The sequence below is a fragment of the Aythya ferina genome (assembly GCF_964211825.1).
Source record: "Aythya ferina genome assembly, chromosome: 3".
Lineage (NCBI taxonomy): Eukaryota > Metazoa > Chordata > Aves > Anseriformes > Anatidae > Aythya > Aythya ferina.
The window spans coordinates 39,042,422-39,070,129 of NC_140298.1; the positions used below are offsets into that span (position 1 = coordinate 39,042,422).

Genomic DNA, 27,708 nt, shown 5'->3' on the forward strand with positions numbered 1-27,708 from the left:
CTGCCCGTCGCCATGGGGACGGCGCGGGGCGGGCTGGGAGCTGTAGTTCCGCGGGGCGGGGGGGGAGAAGCCGCGGCCTTCGGCCCCCGCAGCCTCTGCCTCCGGCGCGGGACCGCTCCCAGCTCCACACGGGAGCGCCCCAAAACCGAGCCGTGTGTCCCGCACAACTGCCCGAGCACCTCCTGAGCCTGTCCCAGTGCCCGAGCACCCCCTGGATGCAGAACCTTTCCCTAACCCCCAGCCTGACCCTCCCCTGTCCCAGCTCCATGCCGTTCCCTCGGGTCCTGTCGCTGTCCCCAGAGAGCAGAGCTCAGCGCCTGCCCCTCCACTGCCCTCAGCCTGCTCTGCTCTGGGCTGAACAAACCCAGGGGCCTCAGCCACTCCTACATCTTCCCCCCCTTCACCATCTCTGTAGCCCTCCTTTTGACACTCTCTAGCAGCTTTATATCCTTCTTATATTGCCATGCCCCAAACCGCACACAGTACTCGAGGTGAGGCTGCACCAGCGCAGAGTAGAGCGGGACAATCCCTTCCCTCAACCCGCTAGCGGCGTTGTGCCCGATGCGCCTCAGGATACAGCTGGCCTTCCTGGCCACCAAAGCACGCTGCTGGCTCATGTTCAGTTTGTTGTCAACCAAAATCCCCCGATCCCTTTCTGTGGGGCTGCTCTTCAGCCTCTCATCCCTCAGTCTGTACTCGTATCCAAGGTTGCCCCATCCCAGGTGCAGAATCTGGCACTTGCTCTTGTTAAATTTCATACAGTTGGTGATCACCCAACCCTCTAATTCGTCAAGATCTCCCTGTAAGGCCTCTGCCCTCAAGGGACTCAACAGCTCCTCCTTAGTGTTGCCTGCAAACTTCTTTAGAATACATCTGAGTCCTGCATCCAGATCGTTGATAAAAAAACATTAAAGAGAACTGGCCCCAAACTGGCCGCTGTATTTTAGTTGAATATTTCACCTCAGCCCTAAGGCTGTCAATAAACTCAGGTGCAGTAAAGCTGTGGGATGACCTCACCCCATGAAGGGGATGTAGGAAGTAGGTAAACCTGACAAGTCACGAGTATTGCCAGTCAGGGAGGTGACCCACAACCCAGAAGAGCAATTGGAGCTGCCTTCTGCAGCTGAGTAGCTGCTTTGTGTCCTGAGAGAGCGAGGTAGAAAAAACAAAGTAAAACAATCTCCTGCCTGTTTGATGAAAACCAGGAAATGGGCCTCACTCAGAATTTACTCAGAATTCATCTCAACTCCATCTGTCCCCAAAGAAGGCTTATGTAGCAAGAGACAGACCCTATGTAACACTTGTTCGTAAGAAATATATTTTTTCTAAGTTTAATTTGCATAATTATTCAGTTGCAGCTCCAGAAGTCTTCATTTGGTTATGTTCCCCTGTCTTAATTCACTTCCAGGTTTTTACACGACTCTTCTAAAGCATTTGACAACCCCCTCTGGAAACCATGCTGATTAAAAAACAGGAAGAAACTCCATTATTTAGTGTTATAAAGTGGCGGGCCATGCTGATGCCTTTCTAAATGCATTGCTTTCATGAATTTCATTTCCACAGGGCATTTCCAGTATCTTGGTATATGAAGCCAACGCTAATCTATAATCACCAGTTAAAAGTGGTAAAAACCCTGGACGAAACTACTGTTTCTCTGCCAAACAAAGCAAAACAAACGTAGGAATGGCTCCTGGCACTAAAAAGCAAAGTATTTTTACAGCTATTTACTCAGTGACAGAGTGGTGGCAAATCTGGAAATGCTGCAGTACAAATCTGGGTTGGGAAACAGCGTAGGGGCATTAATTAATTAATAAGCTGTGCTGAAGACCAGCCCAGAAATGAATTTAGTTTTCAGTATTTTAAGTTTCATCTCAGTCTTCCCTTTGCTGCTCATGACCTAAGAAACAGTAAAAAATAACTTTTTCTTCCCAATTCACTGTTACTTAATTACTAATCACCTTAGTTAAAAATTAACTCAAGCTAATGGATCACACTAAGCTGTATGGACTATTAAAATTTTATGTAAAGGTTTAAGTGGTACATTCCTTTATGCAAGGATGAATTCCTTCCTCCAGGACATAAACTGTGAAACTGTATTAGTCTGAGAAGTAACTCCAATTCTAAATACCTACCAGCCTTTTTTTTTAATAGGGAAACAGAGGCCTTTATTTTAAATATAACAACATTTAATCTAAAATAACAGGACAACATTAATTTTGTAGATTGCATTAAAAACTCAAAGCTTTATCATTTGCTTGCTGTACTATAGAAGTCTTGCTTGTTTTAGAAATGTGCAGTTTGCTTACTAATCCTGCTGCACAAAGATTGACAAGGCAAACTTGTATTTATTCATTTTTATTGTATTCCAAACGTTATTTTCAAATCAATGTGATTCTTTATATAGAGATTTACCACTGATCTTTCAGTCATTGTCAAGCTCAGATTCCCTGGCTATCTATACAGATTGTTGTTACTGAGTGCTCAAAGCAAGCACAAAATGTTCTGAAGCTTGCTATGGAAAGTGAAGTCTCCTTCCATGAGCTTACCTATTAATCTCACCCTGAGAATATTTTTACAACCTAGGTTTTGCAAGCCTTGAGCATGGGAAGTTCTTCAGCATCAGGCCCAGAGGTTCCTGCTCATTTCACAGCTCCCATTTCATCACTGCTGCTGAAGATCAGAAGGTGAGAAAAGTCTAGTTCCTGCCTGGGCTTTAGTTGTGGATTAGGTGGCATGGTATGAATTGTTTTGATGGATGACTCAAGGCTAAGACTGAGATGTGGATCACTCATGAGGTTCAAGCTGGGTGGGGAAGGCAGAACAGATCAACTACCTGACTCTGAAATTTTCAGTTTTGCTGACTTATTTTGTGTGGTATCTTCTAAACCTAGGGCTAGCTTAACACAGAGCAAGTCCACCAGAGACTTACACAGCTCTTCACGCCACACTGTTGAAGTGTGTTTGTGTAAGAGACTTTCCTTGCTGACTGTTAATTTTAGGGAAAGGTTTGCTTGAAGAGGTTACTACCACACTATGGAAACCATGCTGTTGCTAATCAAAACCGTGGGAAAAACTTGATTGTTTAGTGTTGTATGGCCACGCTGTGATTCTGAGTGTATTTATTTCATGAAAATTACACGGTATTTCTGGTAATGTGACCGTATATGGGATTAATGATGACCCATCATAATTAAACAGTCATATTAAGTCTGAAAGGTGCTGCCAAACAAAGGGAAACTAGAACATGGACTGCTTCTGGCACTACGATTTAGGGATGTATTGCATCACCAGGAGCTTAACCCTAAAAAGCAAAGCTTCTGAATTATCTACCTAAAAGCAGGAAGGAAAGTCGTACTACTTATATTGTATGCTGCTTTATAAAAAAGCTGTTTGTAAGGCAGGAATTGTTAATGAAATCTGTTTAAAAGACTCAGGATCTGCACATCAGCTTTGCGTATCATTTTGTCTCCAAACTAACCAACTTAATTCAAAGATTTAAAAAAACTACATGAAGAAACTCACTAGTGACATGCCTTACACTATGTCCTAATGGACAATGAGGAAATAATTGCTAGCTGTAATATTCTAGGTTGATTGCTATCATAATTTTGTGATGACTTTTTGTTTGTAAATTAACTTTCTAAGCATATTTGATAAGCTTTACACTACCACCTGAGTATAACTGATGCAGTACCATCTGTTTGAATTTGTAAGTACCGTCACCCACCCCCGTAATTCTCCAGAAGTTAACTATACTGCTGATCTCAAAGGGATGTTAATTCCTAACCCAATTACACCACACTACCTGCATCGCTTCACCTGGGGATGCTGCACAAAAAGATGCTGCAGTCAGTGCCAGGGTCTCCTGTAGCTTCCTGGGTGCTTGCCCTGATGATGGCAGATCTGCTGTCCCCTGCCTCATTGAAAGAGAAATGGTGTAACTACTCGTGAAGGTTGAAAGTTATCAGGAAGCTCTTTATGCATTTCAAACATGGTATCATCCATATATAGTATGTTTGTTATATGTTTGTAATTTTCAAGACAAAGCACTGAGCCATAAAGTGGAGGTAGCATCTTGCAGGCTTAGCTTGTGGCAGGATTTTGAGAGCTTTCAGAAGAAATGTATTTATCAAGTCAGCCAGCCAACTTGTCTTTCCACTTTTTAATACTATGTTCTTTTTGCAAACTGTATCTCCAAACTAACCTATTTCAATTCTTCAGGAAGATACTTCCTACCTTTTACAGAGGGCAAACAGCTGAAAATTACTCCTCTCTCAATCTGTATGTCTGTATATATGAAATGTCATATAACAAAGTAGTTTTTCAACCTTCAGATATTAATATTCACCATTATGAAATTACTGCAGGCTAAAATGATGAAGGTTAGCAGTAAGTGATTAATGATCAATGACCATCAGCATGAGCAGAAGTGAAAATTATAAAATGTGTATAAATCAGTGATTCATGTTTAACTACCCCCTCTGCAGTTGGACCTAAATTATTAGAGTATGCTGCTGATCTATTTCAGAGCCTGTAGAAATGATTTCTTTGCACAGAAACTAAAATGTGAGGTTTGGAATTTAAAAGGAGTGTCATTTCTATGTACTTGACCCTACACAGCACTGAAGCTTGCAGCTGAAAAAGGTAACCAGAAAGTGCTCCCAAATCCAATAGTGCAGATGCAACATTTTACCTTTAGTGTGCAAAAACATTGTAATTAGTTTTATAATGTGAAATGTATAGATACAAATGAAAAACAACAAATACATCTTTTACAAAATATTATTCTGTATCACTGTATATACATTATACACATGGCATTTTGTGTCACTTATGTCTCCGAGCTCAACGATTCAAACAATGGCTTTCTGTGTTATTCCTGTGTTTTAAATTGAGTCATTCTTGCATCTGGATTATATTATTATTTCTGGATTAAAGAAGTTTAATAAACCTATACTAAATACAGTGCCTGTTCAATTTAGATTTTTCCAAAAGGCTGGGGTTGAGAGGGATTATTTAGAAATGTATCAGGCCGAGGCTGGAGATTTGCCAAGTAGAATAGCTGTATAAAAATGGCTAAAAGGGTATTGGGAGAATACTTGTTAGATTTGTAATAGTTACACCATGTGTTTATGTTTTTTTTTGTTTTGTTTTTCAGAAGAAACAATTCTAAAACAATTTGCTGGTTTTGGTCCCATGGTGCTTGTACTGAAAAATAAAGCGGGGTGACGGAAATGGAAAATATACTATTTGACATTTTTAAAAACAAAAAATCCTTTAAAAAATGAAGGTTATACAATCTGTACTTTTTAAAATGCAACTGAAGAGGTGAAGACAGTTTGGTCCCTGAGAAAATATCTGGAAAATGTCTAAAATGTATACAATTGTTCCCAAGGCCACCCTTCCCCATCACTATCAACAGACATGTTTATTTTTGAGCTATAGGGACAAGCCACCCCAATAAAGCAGAATTCTTAAATCGGCTCATCTTCAACATTCCAGTTTGTGCCAGGCTTTAATTAAAGGATTCCTCCTGCTATATACCATTGAAATGAATGTAAACCCATCCTCCTTTCCTTCATTTACAAACCTGCTTATGCAGTATGTCTTGTACATCAAAAAGTTTTCAATCAGTGTAGAAACCATGTAGCAAAGATGCATTATCAGAATAGGTAACACTTTCATAACAAAGTTGGACATTTAGTTGGTCTGTTGTTTGTGAGCAGTGGCTGACTCCCCAGTTCCTTGAATTTCTGTCCACTTTGAGGTGTCAGTAATGCTGGAGCGGAGAGGTGATGAGCAGCTCCTTTTTGCTGATGAAAGTTGTTAATATAGCTGGCAATCAGTAGAGTGATCTCAAGAATCTGTAACAGGAACATACAAGTCTCTTTGAAAAATACAGTGATGTGTTTTGACTGCTGAAAAAATAGCTAACTTTCTAGCTAGTGACAATCAGCTGGAAAAGTACATCTACTTTATCAGACTAATGATGGGGAGAAAGGAAATGCTACCAGAACTTTGTTCTATCACTGCTTTCCAATAATATAATGTTATTCCTATCAGTATGCTGGATACTTTGTCTTCTTCAGTCTTAAAGGACTCAAACAGGTCACTCCTTTCATTCAATTTTGAGAGGTATTTTGAAGTCCAAAAGATGATGCTCTTAGAAAAAACTTTCATGATGTATTCCCTCAGTTTTCCAAGAAAATAACTAGAGCTCAAGGACTCAAGATGCAGAGTAGGTAAAAGGAATGAAGACATCTGGGAACTTACTGTATTTTCTCTTTGCATTCCACCCAGCTTTGCCTGTAAGGGCACAGTCTGAGGGAAACTTGAACAGATGTATTTTACTAAGTCTAACTGTATCGAGAATCATGACTTTACCCAAATTTATATGTAGAATTTCATACTGTTTCATAGATTGTTCGGCATAACAGCAAGAGACTTCACATACTGTTTTTTGTTTGTTTTAATCAATCTTACCAGCGAATGAGAGAATATAGATTTTAAAAGCTTGACAGCTCCTTTACCAAAGGCAAAAATATCCTAGAATTTTTAACAAGTGACAGATCTTTCAGATCTTGTATTCTGCAATTCCACCGTAGAACAGAAACAGTTTCTTCAAAATCTATGGTGCTGATCAATCAGACAGACTACGTACTTACATGAAAAGTTTGGAATGTTATATAAAGGGACATGAAAAGAAAACACATCAGTATTGTCACTGTTAGCTCTTACATTAGTAACTGTTTCTCCCTCTAAAGCCATCTGGAAAAAGTCAATAATCTCAGAATGCTAGGAATAAAGCAAGTGTTTCATCTTTCACATCTGTTAAGGATTAACCACTAGAAAAAGTAGAAAAGTAGCAGATGGTGGGGAACTCTTTCAGGTAATATACCAACCTTGGGTTTTGTCATGGCAAAAAGGAGTTTTTCAGTTGCTTTGTCCTTTATCTGAGCATCATTAACAACCAACATAAAATCATCTTGATAGCCTCCAAAAGTCATCAGACTCTTATATGTATATGTAACTGTCAATCGCTTAAAAAAGAAAACCCAAAGCTATAAGCAGGTCAATGCAAGAAAAACAGATTATGACAAATACATCTCTTAAAAATATAACTGCACGTGTATTTTTCAAAATGTTGTTAGCCTCTTAGGAATCTTGAAATTAATTGTAAATTTTGGGATAGATTTATCCAGACCTTCACAATGAGGAACTTCCACTGTATATAATAAGACTCCCCTCAGTTAGACTTCTGTTTCTATTCCAAATTAATTAGATCATTACATTATTATGAGCAGGTTTCAACGTAAGCCTGTAATTCACTTTACTTAACTCCTGACTAACTTTGAGAGAAACTATTCTCAGGAGTTCCACTTGAAATTGAAGTAGTGCCTAAGTAAGTTAAATGGGAATGTGTATGACATCTAAAGTGATTTAACTCCAGGATTTCTTTTTGGGCAGTGATATAGTTTATAGACACATAGTTAAATGTAGATTCATTTTTTTTTCCATGTCTCTGACAGTACATAAATGCTCTTCAAAGCTCCTCTGCTTTGCTCCTTCAACTCTTGCTGTTCAATGTTCAACACCATGCTAGTGGCCTTTGAGTCTACGATTAGCAGTTGGTTTATCATTAACATCATATTAATATGCTTAAGATTATTCAAAAATTCATCATGAGACAATACCCGTATGATAACTCACTTTACTTGCTTGATTACTAAGCCTCTTTTTGTCCTTATTTCCAAATAATGTTTTTAATTAGCTGCTCCTTGCAGCACCAGTTCTGATACCCGTGATCCTTTCTGCACAAAAGCAGGATAGTCTCTGGAAACTGAGCATTCCTTAAATGGAAGACAGGGCCTGCCTGCACTGTAAACAGGCAGTGCTCTGCAGAAATCCCACAGCTAGCTCTATGAGCAGGCAGTGTTTATAGAGCTTTCTGCAGTCTGATGCAAGCTCATTTTGCTCATTCTCTGTATACAGCTACTGTATAGCTGCTCTTTGCTCTCCTCATGTTTTTTGTTTTACTGTTCTGTTGTTGTTTTTTTTTTTTTTAACAACAAAGAAATGTAATGAAAAGGCCTATATTAATGCAATTATGAAGTCGAGATTTTAATTTTCTGATATTCAATATTAGCACTTGCTAATAGCAACATGCCATTCTCTTTCTTTGCAGGATATAAATTAAAGCAGGGATCTTCTCAGGCATTGCTTTTTTACACTGATTACCATGAGTCGTTCTCTGTGAAAACTTTTATTGCAAATCAAAGAAAAATCAGAGCCTAAAATGACATAATTAAATAACACTCAGTTATATTACCTACTATTAAACAAAAATAATACAATGAAAATAACAATCTTTTTATGTAACTGCACTTTGCAGAGTGTATGTATTATGAATAATAATGGAAAATGAAGTCTTCAAGAAAAGAAAATTGATGTTATTGTAAGAACTGTAACTATGGATCTTCTGACATCTGCATGATTAAAACATTAACATTTCATTAAAAGATATAAAAACTGTATCTGATAAACAAAAATAAATTCAGTGCAAAGAAATTGTTACTTATTTCTATTATTAGTACTCCTATAATGGTAACATGAAAGTGTTTTGAAAGGAACAAGTTTTTGCTTTATGAGGAAAGACTAGATAATGCCATCTTTTGTGTACTGTGCTGGTGAATCTCTCTATATACTCAGTAGTAAAATCTACTTTGACCAAAATAAATAAAGAAAATAAGTCACTTACCATAGTGCTGTAATCAAGGATGCTTATGCCATCTTCATGTACAGCAAACCATATGAAGGACTTCTCAAGTGAGGATGTTGCTAGAGGCTACAAAGAGATATGTTCTTTAATTACTACTTCAAAATGAGACAATATGTAAATAACTATTAAGAGTAAGCTAATACAGAGCTCTTCTCATCCACAGATCTTACTGAGATTTACACTGGGAGGGAACTACAAAGCCATGTAGTAGGCCAGTGGAGGAACTGTGAACGCAACCTAATGCTCCTGAAGCTTCTCCCAGTGCTTAGTCCAATAAAATGTACAGTCTCACTAATAAAATAAATAAAATAAAAAAAAAAAATTTAATTTTGTTCACTAGTCTATGCATGTAAAGAACAGAGTGCTGATAGGTAATTTATATATATATAATATATATATAGGGATTACCTAGTGAGACATAAGGAGTGAAGTGACAATTCTACTTAACACAGTTGTTTGAATTAAGAGAATAAAGATACCAGTGGGTTAAGAGAGAGAGGCCAGCACAGTGCTCCAAATACCCTTAACAACATTTACTGAGCAGAGTTCTGCTTCCATAACCAGTTAACGATGCCTTTCAATATTCTAAGAGTTATCAGGCAAAAAAGTATGAAAGAAAAAGGCTCTGAAGATCTGAATATGTAAGAAAAGATACCACTGAGATTAATAACATAAACCAAGCAGTAAGAGTATTGGGAAGTTATTAATATGGTATACCTATCACTATGATTGTTACATTTCACCAGCGTATAGCTTAAACAAATTAGTAATTTGACAAGTGATTAAATCAGCGTATGTGTATCATACTCATTTTCAACAAAAGAGTTTTCCAAAAACTCTGCAAATCACATTTATATTAAAAAAACCCACACTACTCAAATTCATTAAAGTTTCTTACTTTTGCTGCAAACAATTTAGCACCAAAGAAGGACCATTTTCTGGCTACAGTGAGATAAATGCGCACACAGTCTGCAGCACTGTGCCCCCGGAGAGCCATCCATCTTGTAGACAATCGCTGACAAAGCTGTCTGTTGAAATGAAATATGTAATTTAGTTATTGAAAGGAATTTAAATGCTTACCCATAGCAAGTTTAATGAGCAAAAAAAATCCATTTGTTACAACGATAATTTAAGTTAATGCAACAACTATCACTTACACAGTATCAAACAAATCCAAAACACCATTTAGTATTTTTATGCACATGAGAATGACAAAGTTTCTTCTCGTTTCTGCAACATTATGATTAAATATTGATGTAGCAATAACAGCATAAAGGAAGAGAATCAAGTACAGCTTTTAATGTGTCTCTAAGGTAATCAAATTTTATCAGTACTCAACAGCAATGCCAGTTGTCATTCCAAAAATCCATCCAGCTTAGCACCTATCTTTACCTGTGGCTGGTCGCAGATGTGGAAGATAGAGCTTAATGCTACTCTTTCTCAGTGTATTTGGGCACTGCTACCAGAAAGGGTGCTTCTAATGCATGATGCATTCACACTGGCTCTTTTATTTTGTGACTACAAGGTGAGTTGGTTCTATAAAATGATCCCATGGAAAATGAATCCTCCAGAAAAAACTTGGCATACCTTTCTAGCACTCTGAATTCTACGAATATCTCACCCTGCAGCTACGAGATCCAGCCCTGGAAAAGGGAGGGGGAATGTATTGTAAAAGTGAGATCCTTCACTTGCAGCTTACGCTTACTGGAAGTTTATGAAGTCAAAACGCACCCTTAGCAAAGAACACAGGAAATAGGACAGGTATAGAGGGGTCCTTTCCCTGCTACAGTCTTTCAACTTGTGGCAATTCATAGTTTAGGAACTAACTGAACAGTTTAACAGGCTTAGCCTCCACAAGTTAGTCTGAGCTAGTGCTTCTTACACTTTGTTCTCTAAAATTAATTGCATAACTTTTTATTTGTTGAGCATATACTTTTGAAAGTCCTTGTTATGTTCTGAGTATGTAATAGTGTTGCTTTGTGTGTATGATTAACAGCTTTAAACTCTCAACCATGTCGGAATAACATGGAAAACATTTCTGTAATGTGTTTTGGACTTCAAAATTGCTATGACATTGACTTTAGGTAATTTATTAAGCTGTTATGCTATTCTTTATATGAATAGTTGCTGAGTAAAGTAACTTGCAAATGATTAATTTTATATTAGGTGATATATTAATAGTGAGTCCACCAAGTTACCGTATTGCCAATTTGACTGGCTGCAAAACATTGCACATTTGAATAGCAAACACTTAGATCAGACCCTTATGCCCTTTACTTTCAACAGTTCTTTTCTATGCATTTTCCTAGTTCCGCTCTACACGCGGACCTAAATACACTTGCTGAGTAAGAAAAATAAGAATTTCAAAATCTCTGGGGTTTGCAAAACTATGTAGTAATTTGTCTGTTCTAAAGCTTTTACTAGAATGCATGCTTAATGATGATACTCCATTTAGATCAGAAATGTAGAGAGGAAGTGCCTTCTTTAATTCTGCAAGAAAATAAGTTTCACTCACAGGTGTAGGTAAATCTGGCAGAACAGTCAGTTGTACCTTAGGAGAATTAAAAAAATCCTCATTTCACTGCTAAGTTTTCAGAGAAAGTAAGCAGCAAAATATGTCTCACCTTAATTGTTCTTCTGAACAACCATGCCTGTATCTCTTGGGGTAGAATCTCTCCAAAACTTGTTTTAATGTTTGATTGGACTTGGACTGGGAAGTGACTTGCCCTGCTGGTGTTGAGAAAGGCCTTTCAAAATCTCCGATTTCTACCTAAGGGTAAGACCACAAAGAAGAAAAATATTTGTTACTGCAGGGTAATTTTCTTGCTGGGTATTTATTTCTTCTGTCTTACCATGGAAAATTAGAAACAGTTTGTCAGTAATGTATATTTTTCACTGATACAGAAGCCATTCAAGTAATTTTATTTGATATTTACCATGCAAGAAAAAACAAATATCAAATATAAATTGTACAAATACAGGGTATAATACTATCTAGTTCTGCTCTGAGATTGCTACATCTTCAGCTACACAACCAGTTTAGATTTGAGTAACACCATCAAGTAACTTTCTCAGTAACCTTCTTTTGCTTGAGTCTATTTTTTTTTTAAATAAAACATATTTTATCAAGACCATCTCTAGTAAAGGAGCTTTAGTGTTTCATTAAACAGCTGTTACTTTGGTATATTAACTTGCAAAAATAATTCAAACAATAGCAAATGAAGAAATGATATGTGATTAGATGATACTTTATCAAATGGGGCCTAACTGTGTAGGATGGTAGAGAAAGCTTTACCCATACTGGTGCCAACAGTAGCGCTCACTGTAGAGCATTTCCACTGAAGTACAGAAGTTAGCTTTAAACAAAGATTTCAGCCCAGTCTATTTCTTGCACTATCACATAGAAAAGGTGAAGGCCATTTGACTGCCAAGCAACCCTGGACCACCTCCTTAATTTAAGGTTTCCATCTGTAAAACTGCTGTGTGAGCCATTAATGCACCAGGATTACCTGAGCCAGAAGAGCAGTCAGTTCCATTGCTAGTTCTTTGTTTACGGGGAAAAGTCCATTGACTATTTGATCGTTCGTCTGATAGACTAGCAGCAGCTTCTCTCTGTCCGTCTCCCCATGGACTTGAACTGAAAAATAAAGCCTGAAGAGAAGACAGAAAGCTATCAAATATAGAAGATGGGGACATACGTTAGCCCTGAGGACTGGTAGTATCTGAATATGACATGTTTACGTCAGTGTCAAAACACATTAGCAGAACACCACTTCTACTTAAACCAGAGGGCAAATACTTAATTTTAGCCTTCTGAACTCAGTGTTGCCCTTACTTTTTTATAGCACCCTCCTCACCGCTTTCTGAGGTAAAACCCACCACACCATATATACTTTTTAAATTGCTCTGGTTACATCCATTTACTATTTTTATTGCAAGTTTTGAGCCAGCCAGTATTTTTCATAAGAAGAAACTGCAGAAATTAAAAACAAAAAAAATATAAATCCTGACACAAGACAGAGATGTTATAACTGCTATACAAACCTATTTTTGTAAGTAAGGCGGACAGTCCTTGTACCTTCACATTTCCCAGGATGTTGTTCTTTGGAGGCCTGCTCCCATTTTGAAATAATGTCACAGATCTAGAAACAAATCAGTAATAAAGTAACTTTTGCTTGTATTCATCTTTCAAAAAATGTGAATAAAAACTGCCTACTTATTTTAATATAATTTACCTATTACATATTGGAAACTTACATAGCTTGAATCTTTAAACTAAATAGAAGATAGCTTTACTAGCTGTTCTTAGTTGGAACATTTAATAATTAGCTTTTCTGTTGTTGGTTTATCCTGGAACACACACCCTAACTTTGGAAATAAGCCATGATATGTTTATGTGGAAAGGACAGGTACTTGATTTAGCAGCAGCCAATGAGTATGTAATTATACAAAGTGAGTTGTTATATAATTAATCAAATGCCTTTGATCTCTGCCTTCTCCTTCTGCTGTATGCTGGAGATTTTCAGGCCCCTTTTACTAACTGTTTGTTTTGATGTTTGTATGAAGTTTGTTAACAAAGTGCACTGAGGGTGGTTTCTGACAAGTGGTGTGTGTGGGCAGCCTGGGAGGAGGCAGAACAGAGGTCCAGTGAGTCCTGCTGGACTTCAGGGCACCATTCTTTCACAGAAGAACCTTTCTGAAAGAAGTAATGTGAACAGCTTCTAAGGCTGCATTTACCAAGGAAATAAGTATTTTTGGAAATATGTTTTGCTTTCCATATGGTAATTATTCTGGTGGGGAAGCAGAGCTAATCAGATGACTCTGCTTGTTTGTCATGAAGAGCTGACCGTACCTTCCTTTGTAACTCAAAGTGCAGCTGTGAGCATTGGCCAAAGAGTGCAAAAGACTACTTGATAGAAGCACAAAAAAAAAAAAGATTCATTATTTGGTAAAAGGCTTGAAGAATATTCAACTAAAACATAGATTATACTGCATTTTGCCAATCTTGGCCACAAAAAAATTATTATTAGTAATAGATGGACTTAAGATCCAGAACAATGATATGCCAAAAACTGGGAATTTTCTGAACCTTAATTATTCTGTATTTAGATAAGGAATCCTTTCTTTATTTTCATTCCCAAAGATCCCCATGCCAGTATCAATGACTTTTTGGACCTCAAATGGTCATCTTTTGGGGCTATACCAGAAATACTAACCGAAATCTCTAAGTGATCATTGGATTTCCAATTTCTTTTTGGTTTTACAGGACTGTGATTAGTAACAGCTTTCTTTTTTTTTTTTTTTTTTAGTCTAGCTGTTACTTCTGTGATTAATATCAGTCTCCCAGACAATGCTTTTAAATATAGTTCACTGAATGAATTTCAGTAATTGAAAAAGTGTTTTTTTTCATCTTTCACATTATGAGGGAAAAAAAACAGTTTTCTGACTGAAAATATTTTCCTTTACATTGTCTGAAGAGAGCTCTGTAAAATGAAGATATTGTGCTCTTTTATATGCACAGCTCATTAAAGACTTTTATTTACCTTGATGTTCCCTTGAAGACAGTGCTCTATATCCTTGCCAGAGGGATCATCAGAAAACAGTGCAAATCCTGACTGAGCTGGTTTCCTCATTCCTGTATCCTGGTTCAGGGTGTTCAGAAATTCTTCCACTGTGGTAGAAGCATCAAACCCAACAACCTAAAAAAGCACCCAAAATATTTTTTGCTATCAAGCACTTGGAAAAAAAAATGAATTAAAGCTAAAATTTTGAAGGATAGTACCTCTAGAACTCTAGAACAACAATGGCAGCTTATTCCATCCTCTGTGGATAACTTACCAGCAGTGGAATTTACAAATTGGTTATTTACTGATCCCACGGAAGTAATTTATTTATTCAATTACAAATTTCATAGCCCTCAGAAGATGAATTTTGAGCAATATATAAATAAATAAGCAGTGATTCCTTTTCTTCTTCAAACTTTATTTTTGAAACTTTTTAGGGTGACTTAAATACATGCTGATTTTTCTCTTTTACTTGGCATGCAGTAAGCAATTAAGAAACTTAGAGGGGAAAAAAAAAGATTTCTCCTGTTACCTGAAATAAAAAGATTATTCAATATAGTTTTGACTTCATATATAAAATCACTTTTTATCTTGTAATATTGTGAATTGTTAAAAAACTCTTTTTGCAAGCTCTCACCACTAGAAACAGAAACCAGGATTTGCACCCCTATGCACAGAAGCCCATGGAAAGCTTTCTACAGGCTTTGACCGATGAGGTCTGAAAGGTTAAGAATGAAGCTGTGTTTGTTCTGTAACAAATACGGTTATCCTTCATGGCTGATAATGGAAGTCATAGCTGCGTTTCAATGCCTTCAGTGAGATATTTAACTTTAAAGTTATCTTAAGAAAGGAAATGGAATTTAATACCTTTCTTTTTCCTTCAGTCTAATTCATTCATCTGGTGGACAGGTTAAATAAGAAACTTCATTCATATTTCTCACTCATAAGTGTTTTTTCCCAAACATTTACTCTTCATTGATTAAATCAAACTCAAATATGTTGTGCCCACCATTGCTAGCACTGGCACAGGATGAAAGTCAAACAGTATTTACCTTAACACTTAAAATTCTGTTTCTGATATACTTCACATATACGTTGAGAGCATAGGTTAGGGAGCCCTTAGATTTCACGGTCTATTTAACATTACCTGATAAATGCCATTCATGAAATGAACTGGAATACTAAAGGGCAGTGAATGGTGGTAGGGGTTTCTTAGAAGAGTTGAAAGAATTTCCATTCTGGAAGGTCTGGCTTCTCGGTCTCCATTCTGCTGCGTACGCTCTACGCATCGCTGACAATATATTGCATATTTCCCAAATTCAGTTCTGTGACAAAAAAAGAAATAAGGCAATTCTTGGGACTGATTGAAAGGATAGGAAACTGTGAGTAAAACTCTCTGGAGATACCAAATGCGAAGAGCATTCAGATTTCACAGCCAGATTTCCAACATTTTTACATGAGGCATTATAAGGAGTGTAAGTCCACTGAGACAAACAGAATTGTGCCAAAGATGAACATGGCTCAGAGTGTTTTGTGCAACTGCTATACTTTGGTCTTCATGCTTTTGCAAAATACAGTCAGAATTCCATTGCAGACTATTTATCAAAACAAAGGATAACTTTGCCAAGCGATGCACAGAAGCAGCATGTATGACCTTTTCATGGCACTGAAACACAATGCTATTCAAATGCATTTTAAAATGTATGTCCAAAAAAAAAGAAATATTAAATGAAAGATTGGAAATAAGGTACTTTAAGAAACACTAGTCAACTAGCTGGCTAACAATATTCAGGCACACCTGGAATCTGCATTCTTCTTTAAATGAAGTTTAAGAAGCCAAAGGAATGGGTGCTGGGGCAGAAAGAGTCCAACGCAGAGAGCCAAGAGCTGCAAGCCCTGGACAAAAGGAAGACATTCACTGTTTTAAACATCTTACAAAGTAAAACTTCCTGCTGTGGCTGCTGGCCAGCAGTGAAGCTTACCGAGCCAAGTTGAGTAACAGATGATTGTAAACAGGAAGAAAAAACAAAACACAGAGAAAAAGCTGAGTAAATGAACATGTCACCTCTTGAAGGCCAAAATGCTCTCTATTTACTTGTGTACAGCATGTTTCTTTTAGGGCCAGAAATGTGTAAGTAGATCAGTCTGCACAAAAAGCAGTCAAAATACAGGAAAAATATACTACAGCTGCAACCCAAGCACTAGGATGTAAGGAGCAGCCTGTGCAATTTTCATTCAGCTCCCCTGTTCATATACATAATGAAGTAACCCATAAGACATTTTCCTCCTACAAAGTAGTCAGGAACTACTGAAAATACAATTATTCATTATTTTGGTGTATTTTCATTGTTCAATATGTATCCATAGCCTTCACTTAATGCACACTGCTCTCATGTACTCTCGATTCAGGCTTATTTTTCTTTCTTTTCTCACAACTGTAGCAATGCTTCATACTGAAATTCAGAAAACGAGGTTTCTCTATCTTGGTTTATCTGGCTTGCCTGGTAGTAAATCAAAATTTGACAGCACAGCCTTTTCATCAAAGAGCAGTACTTTGATGGAGGATAGCATCAGCTCTATTTCAGGAAGAAACTGTATCAGAAGTAAGTGTGGGAAACTACAGCATGACTGAGTTAATAATTTAAGACTTAAAAAAAAGTGTGAGGCTACAAATGTTTTACAGAATGGGTTAACCCTTAAATATCATGTCAGTGGATTATAGTGGCTACAGTTTATTTATCTGTATTGGAGGGAAGGCCTCAGCAGTGGTTGCAAGTACCAAACATGGATTATGGTTAGTTTAAATTCCATAAGACGTATGTAACTTCAGTGTTTGCTAATTGACCTGGATATGCTACGTCTTTTATAAAAGCTTAGTAGACATTTTAGCAGTGCCTACATGCTGTCCATTCTCCAAATAAGGGCCATTTCTAGGTAACAGGCAGGCCTGCTGGTCATGTTCTACTTCCTACATGAAATCCGAAGAAAACTGTGTCCATTACAAAAGCCTTAAAGTGGTAATTTCCTTTCTTATTTTCTGATTGATCTCCTAGTTCTGTAGGTATGACTATATCACATGCACTATTATTCCAGTTCTGTTAGTTCCACATGGGTTGCAAGTATTGCCTTTCCTTTTAATTTCAATTCATTGATTTGTTACATATTTAGATACCACTGAAATGCTGGCAGTGGACAAAGGTGAAGAATTTTAAGTATATATTCATAATCTAGCATGCAGCATGCATGCAGAATAGCACAAGAAAGTAAAAGGTGACATCTATCAGAAAAGCCAAGCATATGTGAAATTCCACAGCATGATGCTACAGGTTTTCTTCACGCTTATGCTACAGAGACATCTGTCATATGGTTTTGCCCACCAAGGTGCAGCACCTATCTCAGGTAAGATGCAGTAAAGGAGAATTAGGCTCCATACATCGTGCCCTTTACTTGACGATATGCCACTGTATGTCAAGCCTTTAAAAAGAGCACAGGCACAGATACACCGTGTCATCTGATGTGAGTACTTTGATGGAGGATAACATCAGCTTTGTTTCAGGAAGACCCAGCAGTAATAAGATGTTATTTCAGAATTTTTTCTGCTTTTAAGTAAGCAGAAGCTATGGATGCACAGAGACTCTTGGCCATTCTAAACAGTCTGTGTAGTTACTTCATGGCTGTTGAAATAAGTACCATTAAAACAAATACCAGTTTACCTGTATTGGTCCTGTCTGGTTTTGTGGATGTCGACGTCTAGTCTGTTTAATGAGCTGACAACAGATCTCATTTTGAAGTTCAGGATGCGTGAGGCAGATCTGCAAAGCACTCTGGGCCAAAGATACATGGTAGTCAATGGCAGGAGAGTCAACTGCAGCATTTATAAACAACTGGCAGGTCTAGAAATAAAATAATAAGCAAGTTTACATACAAAAAGCTCCAACAAATCTTTTAGATGTTCTGCATATCAAAAATGTGCTTCAATTTAAGTCACAATCGGTCTGTTTACCTGTGAAAGGGAGGTAAAAAGGAACTGGAATGGATGAAAAGCTATAGAGAGACTTAAGACAAATATACCTCTCAAAAACAAGCTTTTCAACTCTGTGTCTAATGGAGGGAACACTTGCAGGAATTGCCACAGTTGTGACATTAGGAAAGTTTATAGACATGTTGAATGTGCACAGCTTACCTCTGTGCAGGTCTTTAAAATGCAAGGTGGACAACTCACAATGGCAGCCAGTGCAAAACACTTATGCTAGGAGTGAGCACAATGCAGTGGGACATGCACAGGTTGGAAAACAAGGGCTCAGAGCCACTTGTTTTACTTCTTGACTTTCACTGATGTACAGGTGAGTACATACAAACTTTCCTACTACTGCTGCTGTCTTAGGGAAGCCAGGTGTCAGTCATTTGTTATGCTGTATTAGCAAAAAGCTTCCTCATCACTCACTCTCTTTAGTCTACATGATAGCTCTCTTGGTCACAATAACTAAATTAATGTATAAAAACACTTCCTTAAAGATGAATACAGGCAAAATAGAAGATAGGAATGGAAGTCTAATCTTTCTTGTTTATCTGAAAATGTGTAAGTGTTCAAGGCCAGGCTGGATGGGGCACATGGGTGGCATCCCTGCCCATGGCAGGGGGGTTGAAACTAGGTGATCTTTAAGGTCCATTTCATCACAAGCCATTTTGTGATCCTATGTGTGGATGCATAGAACTAATCTTCATCACCAATACAATATCTGAAACTGAACTTTCTGTTTCTAAATGAGTTTCCTAACTCACTTTTAAACTGATTTATACAACATTATACAATATGACATAGAAGTCATACAAGTAATCTCTTATTTATTTTAGCTAAGTGTCTGTGGTTTGACATAGGTCTGATATGTATTTCAGAAAGTGATTGCCAAATAGATATCAATTAATTCCCTCTTACATTTCCATGCTGCAGTACTGCTGAAAATAAGGTGGATCTACTTCTTTAAAGTGTGGCTGTAACTGAACATACGGTACTTGACTTGAATTCCTTTCCAGATCCTAACCCTTACATCCAGATTTTCAAGACTGTTAATGATGTATGGAATTTGGTCTTTGGACTTATGCAATCTCTGTGGAGGATGCTCATTTATCCAAACACCATGCTTACCAAATTGTAATTTCTTTCACTGTGTACAGAACAGCAAGAACCTGTTTTGTCTCTGTAACAGACTTTATTTATATCCTGGCGATTAGTTAACACTCAAGAGCAGTTCACCTGGGTGAGGGTAGGAGAGAGGAGAAAGAAGGTTAATGGAATTCCAGCACTTTCTGTCTCATAGGCATCAGCCACAGCCACAGCCACAGGCCCTTCAGTGCAAAAGATACAACGTCTTACCAGCACAGAAAAATTTTCAAGAAAGAAGCTGAAGCTAGACAGTTGATAAAAAGGCATTTACTGTGGTTTTACCTTAAATAATTTAATTGCTTCAGTTTGCAAAGCTTCTGATGGCAATGTTGTAAGAGGAGAAGCAATTCCTTCTTTGCTGTGGCAAAGGGTGGGATGTCTCCAAACCTGAGAAGCTGAACAGATAAAATATGTGCTTTCTGCAATTAATTCAGTACAGCAAGTTCAATTTTTTACTCATCATTTAATGAGAAATAAAATGTCAAACAATCAACTTAAATTCTATTTGCTTTTTTTAAAAAAATGCTTTCTTATCTTAAAAGACTGCAAGCATCAGATTTATAATTTAAAAGGCATTGTCTTCAACACAAGAACCCCTTAACACCTCATTAAATAGTGACTCAACACGAAGATATGTCCTGAATCTGTAATAGCTGAATGTCTCCTAAAACCTTATTAAGTAGACTAAGAAAGAAAGCAAATACCAATCTAACTGTATATTCTATCAAGTGTTTATTCTTTTCACAAATGATCTTTGTTTTCTTGTCAGTACAGTATCTTTTTGCAGATTACTTTTTTGTTCTTCTAGATTCTGATACTTAATATTCTAAACTCCTCCATGTGTTAAGAGCTGAATCTACTAAAATACTTATCAGTTTTTGAGACTATGGATTCTTCCTTTCTATGTTTTTCACATCTGTAGACTGAACTATTTCATGATGTTCTGACATAGGTGCTTGAAATGAGACAGGCAGGCCATTTCAACAGAATTACTAGATTGAGTCTGTAAGAGCACATTTAAAGTACATAAATTTAGAATAAATTCAATTTGTTTGATTCATCATTATTTATAATCCAAGAGAAGGATACTCTATCATGTATTTTGTAAGTATCTTCTGGATTCTTTGGGATCTAGTACAGTATTTTCCTCAATTATGGCATTCATTGAATCACTTGTCTACCTGGGTACCTCTTTTCACAACACCTGTAAGAACGTAACTATCTTTGATTAATTTCAATTAGTTGTACTAGTGGCCCAATGTTCAAAAATTACTGTGGGTGCCAGAGGCAGATGTGAAAAATGCAATCAAATGAACTTTGTTGTCTTAAGAAACCAGAGCAAAAATTATAATGTTTCTGGGTGTACTCTTTTGTTTGTTTTTGTTTTTAAGGAAAGTTCCCTCATTCCGAACTGCTGCATCCCTCTGTACTGCACATATGCCTTAGACTAGCTGGACTGAGTATATCAATATCAAGAAGATAAATTATTGAATTACAGTAATCCTTCCTCTCCCCACAATCTCTAACTTCTTTGTGCTTATCTATGCAGCGGGGCCAAGAAAGAGCCTCAGCGAGATGAAGCTTTTAAGATACTACATCAGTTTCTTTCTGCTGAAATTCACAGCTCCACCTCATGCTGGTAGTGGGACCTGGCTTCTAAGTTCTCGTAGCTGTATCTCAAATCATGATAATGAGTCTGTAGGATTGCTGGCTTTTGCTACAAACTGTGAGACTATGCAAAATCATAAAACTTCTCAGGACCAGATTCTTTATGAGGTTTTATGTGAGAATAATTATATGAGTAGGAGTTTGCAAGATGAATCCTAAATTTGCTGGCACAGAATGTCAGTGAGTTTGTCTGTGACTTCTGCTTGAATATTTTGAATTTGAAAAACAGCTTCTTGCAGATCCAGCAAGCACAAGAAAACAGTATGTGGTGTTCTTCTTTTACAGCTACTACTTCATCTATTCACAGCAGCACAGGATAGCCACTGTTTTGGGAATTAGTGTGACATCAAGGTGAACTGTCCCCAGAGATGAATTAAGAAGGTGCTGGAATTTTGCTTCTAGAGGCAGATTGAGGGGTATTTCCCTCTGAATAGACTTTGGCATTCAGAACTGGAACAGTTGCTCTAGCTAAATGGATTATACCAGAAACATGAATTCTGAAACTTCACTAAATAAAACCACTGAATATATATTATTTTTTTTACAGAAAACTTTGAAACACAAAGTCTATGGTCTTCTTTTAGGAAACACTTCTTTCATGTAACATAAGAGATCGGAATTTCAGAATGCAGTTCTATACCTAGTTGCATTTAAAGCCCCCTACATCAAGTGGGAGTTGGGTATCTGTTAGCTTCTAAATAATTATCATCTGTTCTACAAATACTGTTCTAAATTTTGACCTGAAGTACAAATTCCATTCCTACTGATTTCAGTATGCTATAGAAACAAGACCTTAATAGTTGCATTTTTTATTGAATAGGAATAGTTTTGTTAATGATTTTATTAATGGTATTTTAGATAAGAGATTCAAAGCCCTGTCAGGCTTGTTCAGAGTGTTTTACAGGGCACGTTAGTGTCTGTAATACTGTTTCACAGAGCAGATAGCTCTGCTGGAAAGTTAGCATAAATGTAACCTTAACAAAAAGGTTAACTGACCTGCCTTGTATAGATCAAAAAAATCTTGTAATGCATGTAAGCATTTACTAAAAACTCTCAGAATTATGCCTAAAACTTCAATTTGTCTATTTTTTATTACTTTTTTTTTTTTTTTTTTTTTTTTTTTTACAATCTTAGGATAATTATTTTCTCAATATAACTGATAAGTATGACAATATTAGTGTGTTGAAACAAAAAGTAACTTACTGGTATCACCTTCCATATTTAGTAATTTGCAAATAAGTTGTTCAAACTCAGACCCAACATTTACGTTGGTACTTCCAGCAGCAACCGTCAGATGATAAAGCCATGTGTCCTAAAGTAGAAAAATACACAGCAACTCACTCATTCATTCCACCAGACTTTTAAGAGCATTAAAATATACTGAACATCAAGTTTTAAAGGAATTAAGTCAGAAGTTGAATTGGTTTTGAAGGATTCAGCTGTGTTGGAAGTAGCTTTTTCACAAAGATTTTGCTTTCAACTTTCAACCAATTGCCATACGCTCCTGGTGAAGCACAAAGGAGTTGGCCTTTGTTTCACTTTCACATCCGTACTCATGGCCACTCCATGTTGCAAGCATTAAGTAAGGAAAATTGGACAAGGCTCTCTTCTGAAGTCTTTTACCCTCAGAAATCATGCCTAATTATCAGCGAGTTCTTCTTTTCTTCTTCAGAAAGCTAATATAAGTGCTTTTTCATCACTGCCAGATCCTGCTAAACTGAGGAGTTAGGCCAAAAAGCAAAATGAGGTCTACAGGATTAGTCAGTACATAATAATGTAAGCAATAATAGCAATAGCAAATAAGCAATAATAACGTTTTTAACCATCTCTCTCACTTCCCTACTGTTACTCCTAACAATGAAAACAGGTAACAATATACCAGAACTCTCCGGAAGATCTGCTAGAGGTCTATCTACGAGTTATTGCAGTGTGAGCAAAATTCTCAATTTACAGCATATTTAGTATTCTACACCACCACTTTATGTAGGCAAGCCTCAATATTTTTGGCTATTTCAAAAGGGATTATCAATGATAGCACTGGCTCACAGACTGATCGATGTTCATGAAACAGGTATTTCTCTTTGTTTATTACATCAAACTACAAGCTGTATGACTCGCAGATTCCATTTCCCCTCATCTTTAGGAAATGTTCATATCACAGCACCACAGTCATAGACATGTTACTGAAACTCAGTTAAAAAGTCCTTTCATTACCTTCTCATGCTTGGATCCTATAAGAAGGTAAGTTGGTCCTTGATCTTTGGGGTGGATAACAACAGTGTAATGTGTTGATAATAAACTGCGACCACTAGCTTCATAATCTTCATCAGAGTCACAGGACCTATCAACTTCTTCAACTTTGGCCTCAAAAAGCTTGATTTGACCAAGAGGAAACTGAAAGTAAATATCAGAAGTGGTCAGAGAGCACATGTTTATTTCAGTGCATACTAATGTTATATTTCTTATTCTACAAACAGAAACAAACAAACAAAATCAAAACAAAACAAAAACATAAAACTGGCATCAATACTCATTTATTCATTTTCACTCCTGCCATGTGATGCCAGATAAATGAGCTGTTGCAGACAAATGAATGATATGTGAATGATATGTGCCAAAGTCTGAAAGCGAGAATTTTAAAAATTCTTTTCCAGGTCTGCTTCTGTATCTAATTAATGTAATAAATGTCTGTTAGGGTGAGAGAAGTACGTTTTCAGAGTTTCCAGACCTGCTTCCAAGTAAAAATTCCTTGGGTCAAGTCTAGAGCCTTAATAATAGTCTTGTCATTCCAGAGGCCAGCGGTGTTGAAATATCTATTTTGTTCATGCTATAAATTCAAAAGGTAAATGTTTTGTGTAGCAGACCTTCTTAGTTTGCTTCATTCTGGAGTCCAATAGTTCGAAATATTTGAGGCTTAAGCTGTATGTATAGTTATGATCATTAATCATGCAATATTTTGTATGAAATGACATTCAAAAGGAAATTTTCCTAGAAGTATTTCATACTCATTATCAACAGGAAACCACAGCAAACATCCATCTTCATAACTGGGTGAAAGGACTGACAGAGGCTGACAGTACTTTCTGGCTATTTTACGTAAAGGTTCCTCCCTTTCCATAGCACCACTACTCTTCCTCTGGACATTCATACATCATGATGTTCAAATGAGTCTGGTATTTAATGTTGCAGAGAAGAAGCCTTTACTATTGTTTTTGTATTGTTTGTGATGTCTACTAATGTTTACAGAGATTCAGCAGAAAGAGAGAGATGTTTCCCTTTGGCAGAATGATGGTTGGGCTCCAGAGCAACTAGCATCTCATCTTATCTGTGCCATATTCTCGTACAAGCCTGAAGTAACTGGTCTTAACATATTAACAACAGTGAAAAGCAGATGAGGCTGAATCTTAGCTTCTCAGTAAAACTGTTTAAAAAATGAAAACCTGATAGTGGAGAGTAGCTGCCAAGCCTGACTCAATCTCAAGTGGGTTTCTTGAATCGTGATTTTATAAAGTGAGCAGTTGATATAATCATTTGAAGAAAACATCACACAATGGTGGCTCTATGTTTCAGTGTACTCCCTAGTAAGGATTAAAGATGCATGGTGTGATCTGTTTTCTGTGGCACTTCTGAAGCATTCAACTATTTGAACAAAGTAGATTCTGAGAATCGTGAGGTGCCATGGAATATAAAAGTAGTCACAACCAATTTGTTCACTAAGTTGAACTAAAACACAATTGGCTGATTTTTTTTATTTGCATTCCATTTTGAAATGCCACTTAAAAGGACTCCATTACTGTGTTAACTACTGCAGATGGTGTAATTTTTTCCTGCACAGTCACATTCAGCTACAAGTATGTTTTTAATTAGCCAATTGTTTAACATTAGAAATGAACTAGCTCTGGGAAAATTTTCATACATAGTATTTTAAAAACACATTCTGCTTACAAAAGCGAAATGCTTATTCTGTTGCAAGCTAGTAAATTAGTTTCAATTTTGCCTTAGGAGAGATAACAAAACTTGTTCCAAATGTGAGGGATATACTCATAAGGAACCAGCAAACTTCTTGGATGTTCCTGAAGGGCTTCCTAAAAAAAACAAACAAATCTTCAAAGGTAAATATGTGTAAATTCAGGTACATTAAACATAGAGATTTCTTCATTGGAGAAAAATGTAACTTAAATAAAGTAAGTGTAAAATGAGCTAGAGGTCAATACTCTAGTCATTTGATTCCCTAGCTCTGTACTGCACTTTTAAAAAGTAATTAAAATAAAATATTCGGATTGATGTTTAATGCCATCTTATTGATATAGAAATAAGCTTCAGCTGAATGTTTAAAAATGGATAAAAAACAAAAGGAGAACAAAGGATATAACTAGCTTTATATAGAGACTACAGACTAATGGGTCCAGTATGAATATTTGGATAGATCGGAAGTAACAAAGGGGATTTTATGTATTTTTTTACCTGTTACGGGTTTTAATGGCTCAGCAGAGTGTTAACATTTTTGTCAGTGCCAGCAGTCCTGACACTTAGGTAATAAGGGCATGAATCAAATATTCATAACCTCAGGGATATTAAAAACAATTTTTGTAGGCTTTCTCAGAATCTTGTTCCTGACCCAATTGAATGAAAATGTGTTTCTTGATGACAAAACACAATGTCCTGAGAGCAAAAGGATGAGTCAAAACTGTTACTAGTAAGTGTCTTTTGTCCAGACTCAGCAGGTAATTATGACTGGAAATATTAGGGTCTGACAACATTCAGAAGTGCAGGTAGCGAACTGAATACCAGGCTCAACAGGAAAGAGTTAGGTAGTATTGTGAGGGTAACCTAAAGCTGACTGGACTCCATTTCTTTCTTTTCTTCCTTAAAAAGTATTTTCCGTAAGTTTCAGAAATCATTTTCTCTTCACTTTCTCCTGCCTTCTTTCATCTCTGTTTCTAACCATCTCATCAGTTGTAGACCACGAGCTCCTTTTCCTTTTCTGATGGGGAACTGGAAAGGATCCCCCCATGTGACATGCATCTGCAGAGCAGCAAACTCTCTGCACCCTGCTAGTCTCTGCCTTTCTTGTAGCAGTGTGGAGGCACAGTGACATACCAAAGAACAAGGTTCGGAAGACAATCAAGGGATAAAAAAAGTAATTTCTTGAATCTTGCAGTCACTGCCCACTGCAAACATATATTAAAAAGGGTCAACTTCTGGAAGTAAATGGCAACCAGATCTTTTCCAATCAGTCTCAAGCCTGACAGGGAGTCCTGAACCATCGGCAAATTAATGCCGACAGTCACTTTGGCTAAGGGTAAGAAGATGCAGGATATTCATCATGTCTCATAGGAGAAGTAGACTTATGGGTGTGCCCATAGTGCTGTCTATTACATAGGAACCTTCCAAGTTGAGAATCTGTTAAGTCTAAATATCTGGTTATCAAGATAAAATGGGTTTATACTACCCAGGCCAACCTGTATCTTAATAAAGTCAAAACTTAGTTTTCAAAGTCTACTCACTCCAGTATGTATTCTTCCCTCACTGAGGAAACAAGTAAGGGACCTACCTTATCTTCTTGGTTACGGAAGTAATACAGAATTTTTCCAACTAGGGTACACCATACTCTTTTGGAGTATCCATGTTTCACCTGAAATTACAGAATATTAGGAACAAGCACAGTCAGAAAACTACTGACTACCTTTCACCGTCTAGACTTCGATGATTCTGTGAATAAATGACTTAGTTCAAATTTCTTTCCACATTATTAAACAAGTAATAAATTAAATTAAATTAGATTAAATTAAAACCACATAACTCTGTTAAAGGTATAAGATTTAGGGCATCTAAAGTACAGATAAAGACCTAAAGCCCAGGAAAGAGTACGAGGTTTTCACTTGACTTTGGATCAGGCCTAAGGTAATGAAAGCTGAGGAAATGAAGAGAACTGAAAGAGAAAAAATTCTTTTATACAGTATTCTTATTATCTTGAAATAACCTGTCTCAATGAATAACACTTAAAAGGGATCACTAAATGGAAATAAATTAGATCAATTAGCTACTGCAACTTATGCATGTCTCAAAGTGCCATGCAAAACCAGGATACCTCTTAACTGCAAACGGAGAACTCAACAACTTTTAATGAATTGAAAAGCTGGAAAGAAAAAACAAAGCAAATCTCAAACAACCAGAAGAAATGCTTTGGGAAAAGTAAACTAGTTGGTAGTCTTCCTCAACTGTTCACTATGAAAAGTACAAGGAAAGCTAATACATGCCTGTTTTGCTTGCATTTATTGTAGAACCATTTTCATCTAGGTATTATTCTTAATAAATACGGAATAAGGCACATTTGGGGGAAGAAAAGTGTTCCTACCTTTGTAAGTAACCCTTTCATGGTTGGCTTGATTTCCGGCTGTATAAAAAGTGGACTAGCAGCCTGTATTTTAAGAACATTCTGTAGTACTTTGATCCATTCTTCTAAGATGTTCGGAGAATCTGCAGTCAGGTAGTATGTCCGTTTTTCTGTGGTCAGCTACAAAGTGGCAGAA

At 36.9% G+C, this 27,708-nt stretch overlaps 1 protein-coding gene across 4 annotated transcripts in view; it reads right to left on the reverse strand.

The window, feature by feature from the left end:
- Positions 1 to 4,687: 4,687 nt before the first annotated feature.
- The window catches only part of PLEKHH2 (pleckstrin homology, MyTH4 and FERM domain containing H2), a 58,129-nt gene continuing 35,108 nt past the window's right edge, over positions 4,688 to 27,708 (reverse strand). For 3 of the 4 annotated variants that reach the window (XM_084514644.1, XM_084514645.1, XM_084514643.1), the window contains exons 15-30: positions 27,534 to 27,692; positions 26,730 to 26,810; positions 23,390 to 23,569; positions 22,379 to 22,487; positions 19,790 to 19,902; positions 18,057 to 18,236; positions 16,142 to 16,239; positions 15,491 to 15,668; positions 14,323 to 14,478; positions 12,824 to 12,921; positions 12,289 to 12,430; positions 11,404 to 11,549; positions 9,678 to 9,807; positions 8,759 to 8,845; positions 6,903 to 7,040; positions 4,688 to 5,864 (exon numbers count right to left, since the gene is read on the reverse strand). In XM_084514644.1, coding sequence (XP_084370770.1) covers positions 5,682 to 5,864; positions 6,903 to 7,040; positions 8,759 to 8,845; positions 9,678 to 9,807; positions 11,404 to 11,549; positions 12,289 to 12,430; positions 12,824 to 12,921; positions 14,323 to 14,478; positions 15,491 to 15,668; positions 16,142 to 16,239; positions 18,057 to 18,236; positions 19,790 to 19,902; positions 22,379 to 22,487; positions 23,390 to 23,569; positions 26,730 to 26,810; positions 27,534 to 27,692 — 2,178 coding nt within the window. In that variant the 3' untranslated portion in view covers positions 4,688 to 5,681. The remainder of the gene's footprint in view (positions 5,865 to 6,902; positions 7,041 to 8,758; positions 8,846 to 9,677; positions 9,808 to 11,403; positions 11,550 to 12,288; positions 12,431 to 12,823; positions 12,922 to 14,322; positions 14,479 to 15,490; positions 15,669 to 16,141; positions 16,240 to 18,056; positions 18,237 to 19,789; positions 19,903 to 22,378; positions 22,488 to 23,389; positions 23,570 to 26,729; positions 26,811 to 27,533; positions 27,693 to 27,708) is intronic. The other variant, XM_084514646.1, reaches the window with a different exon arrangement.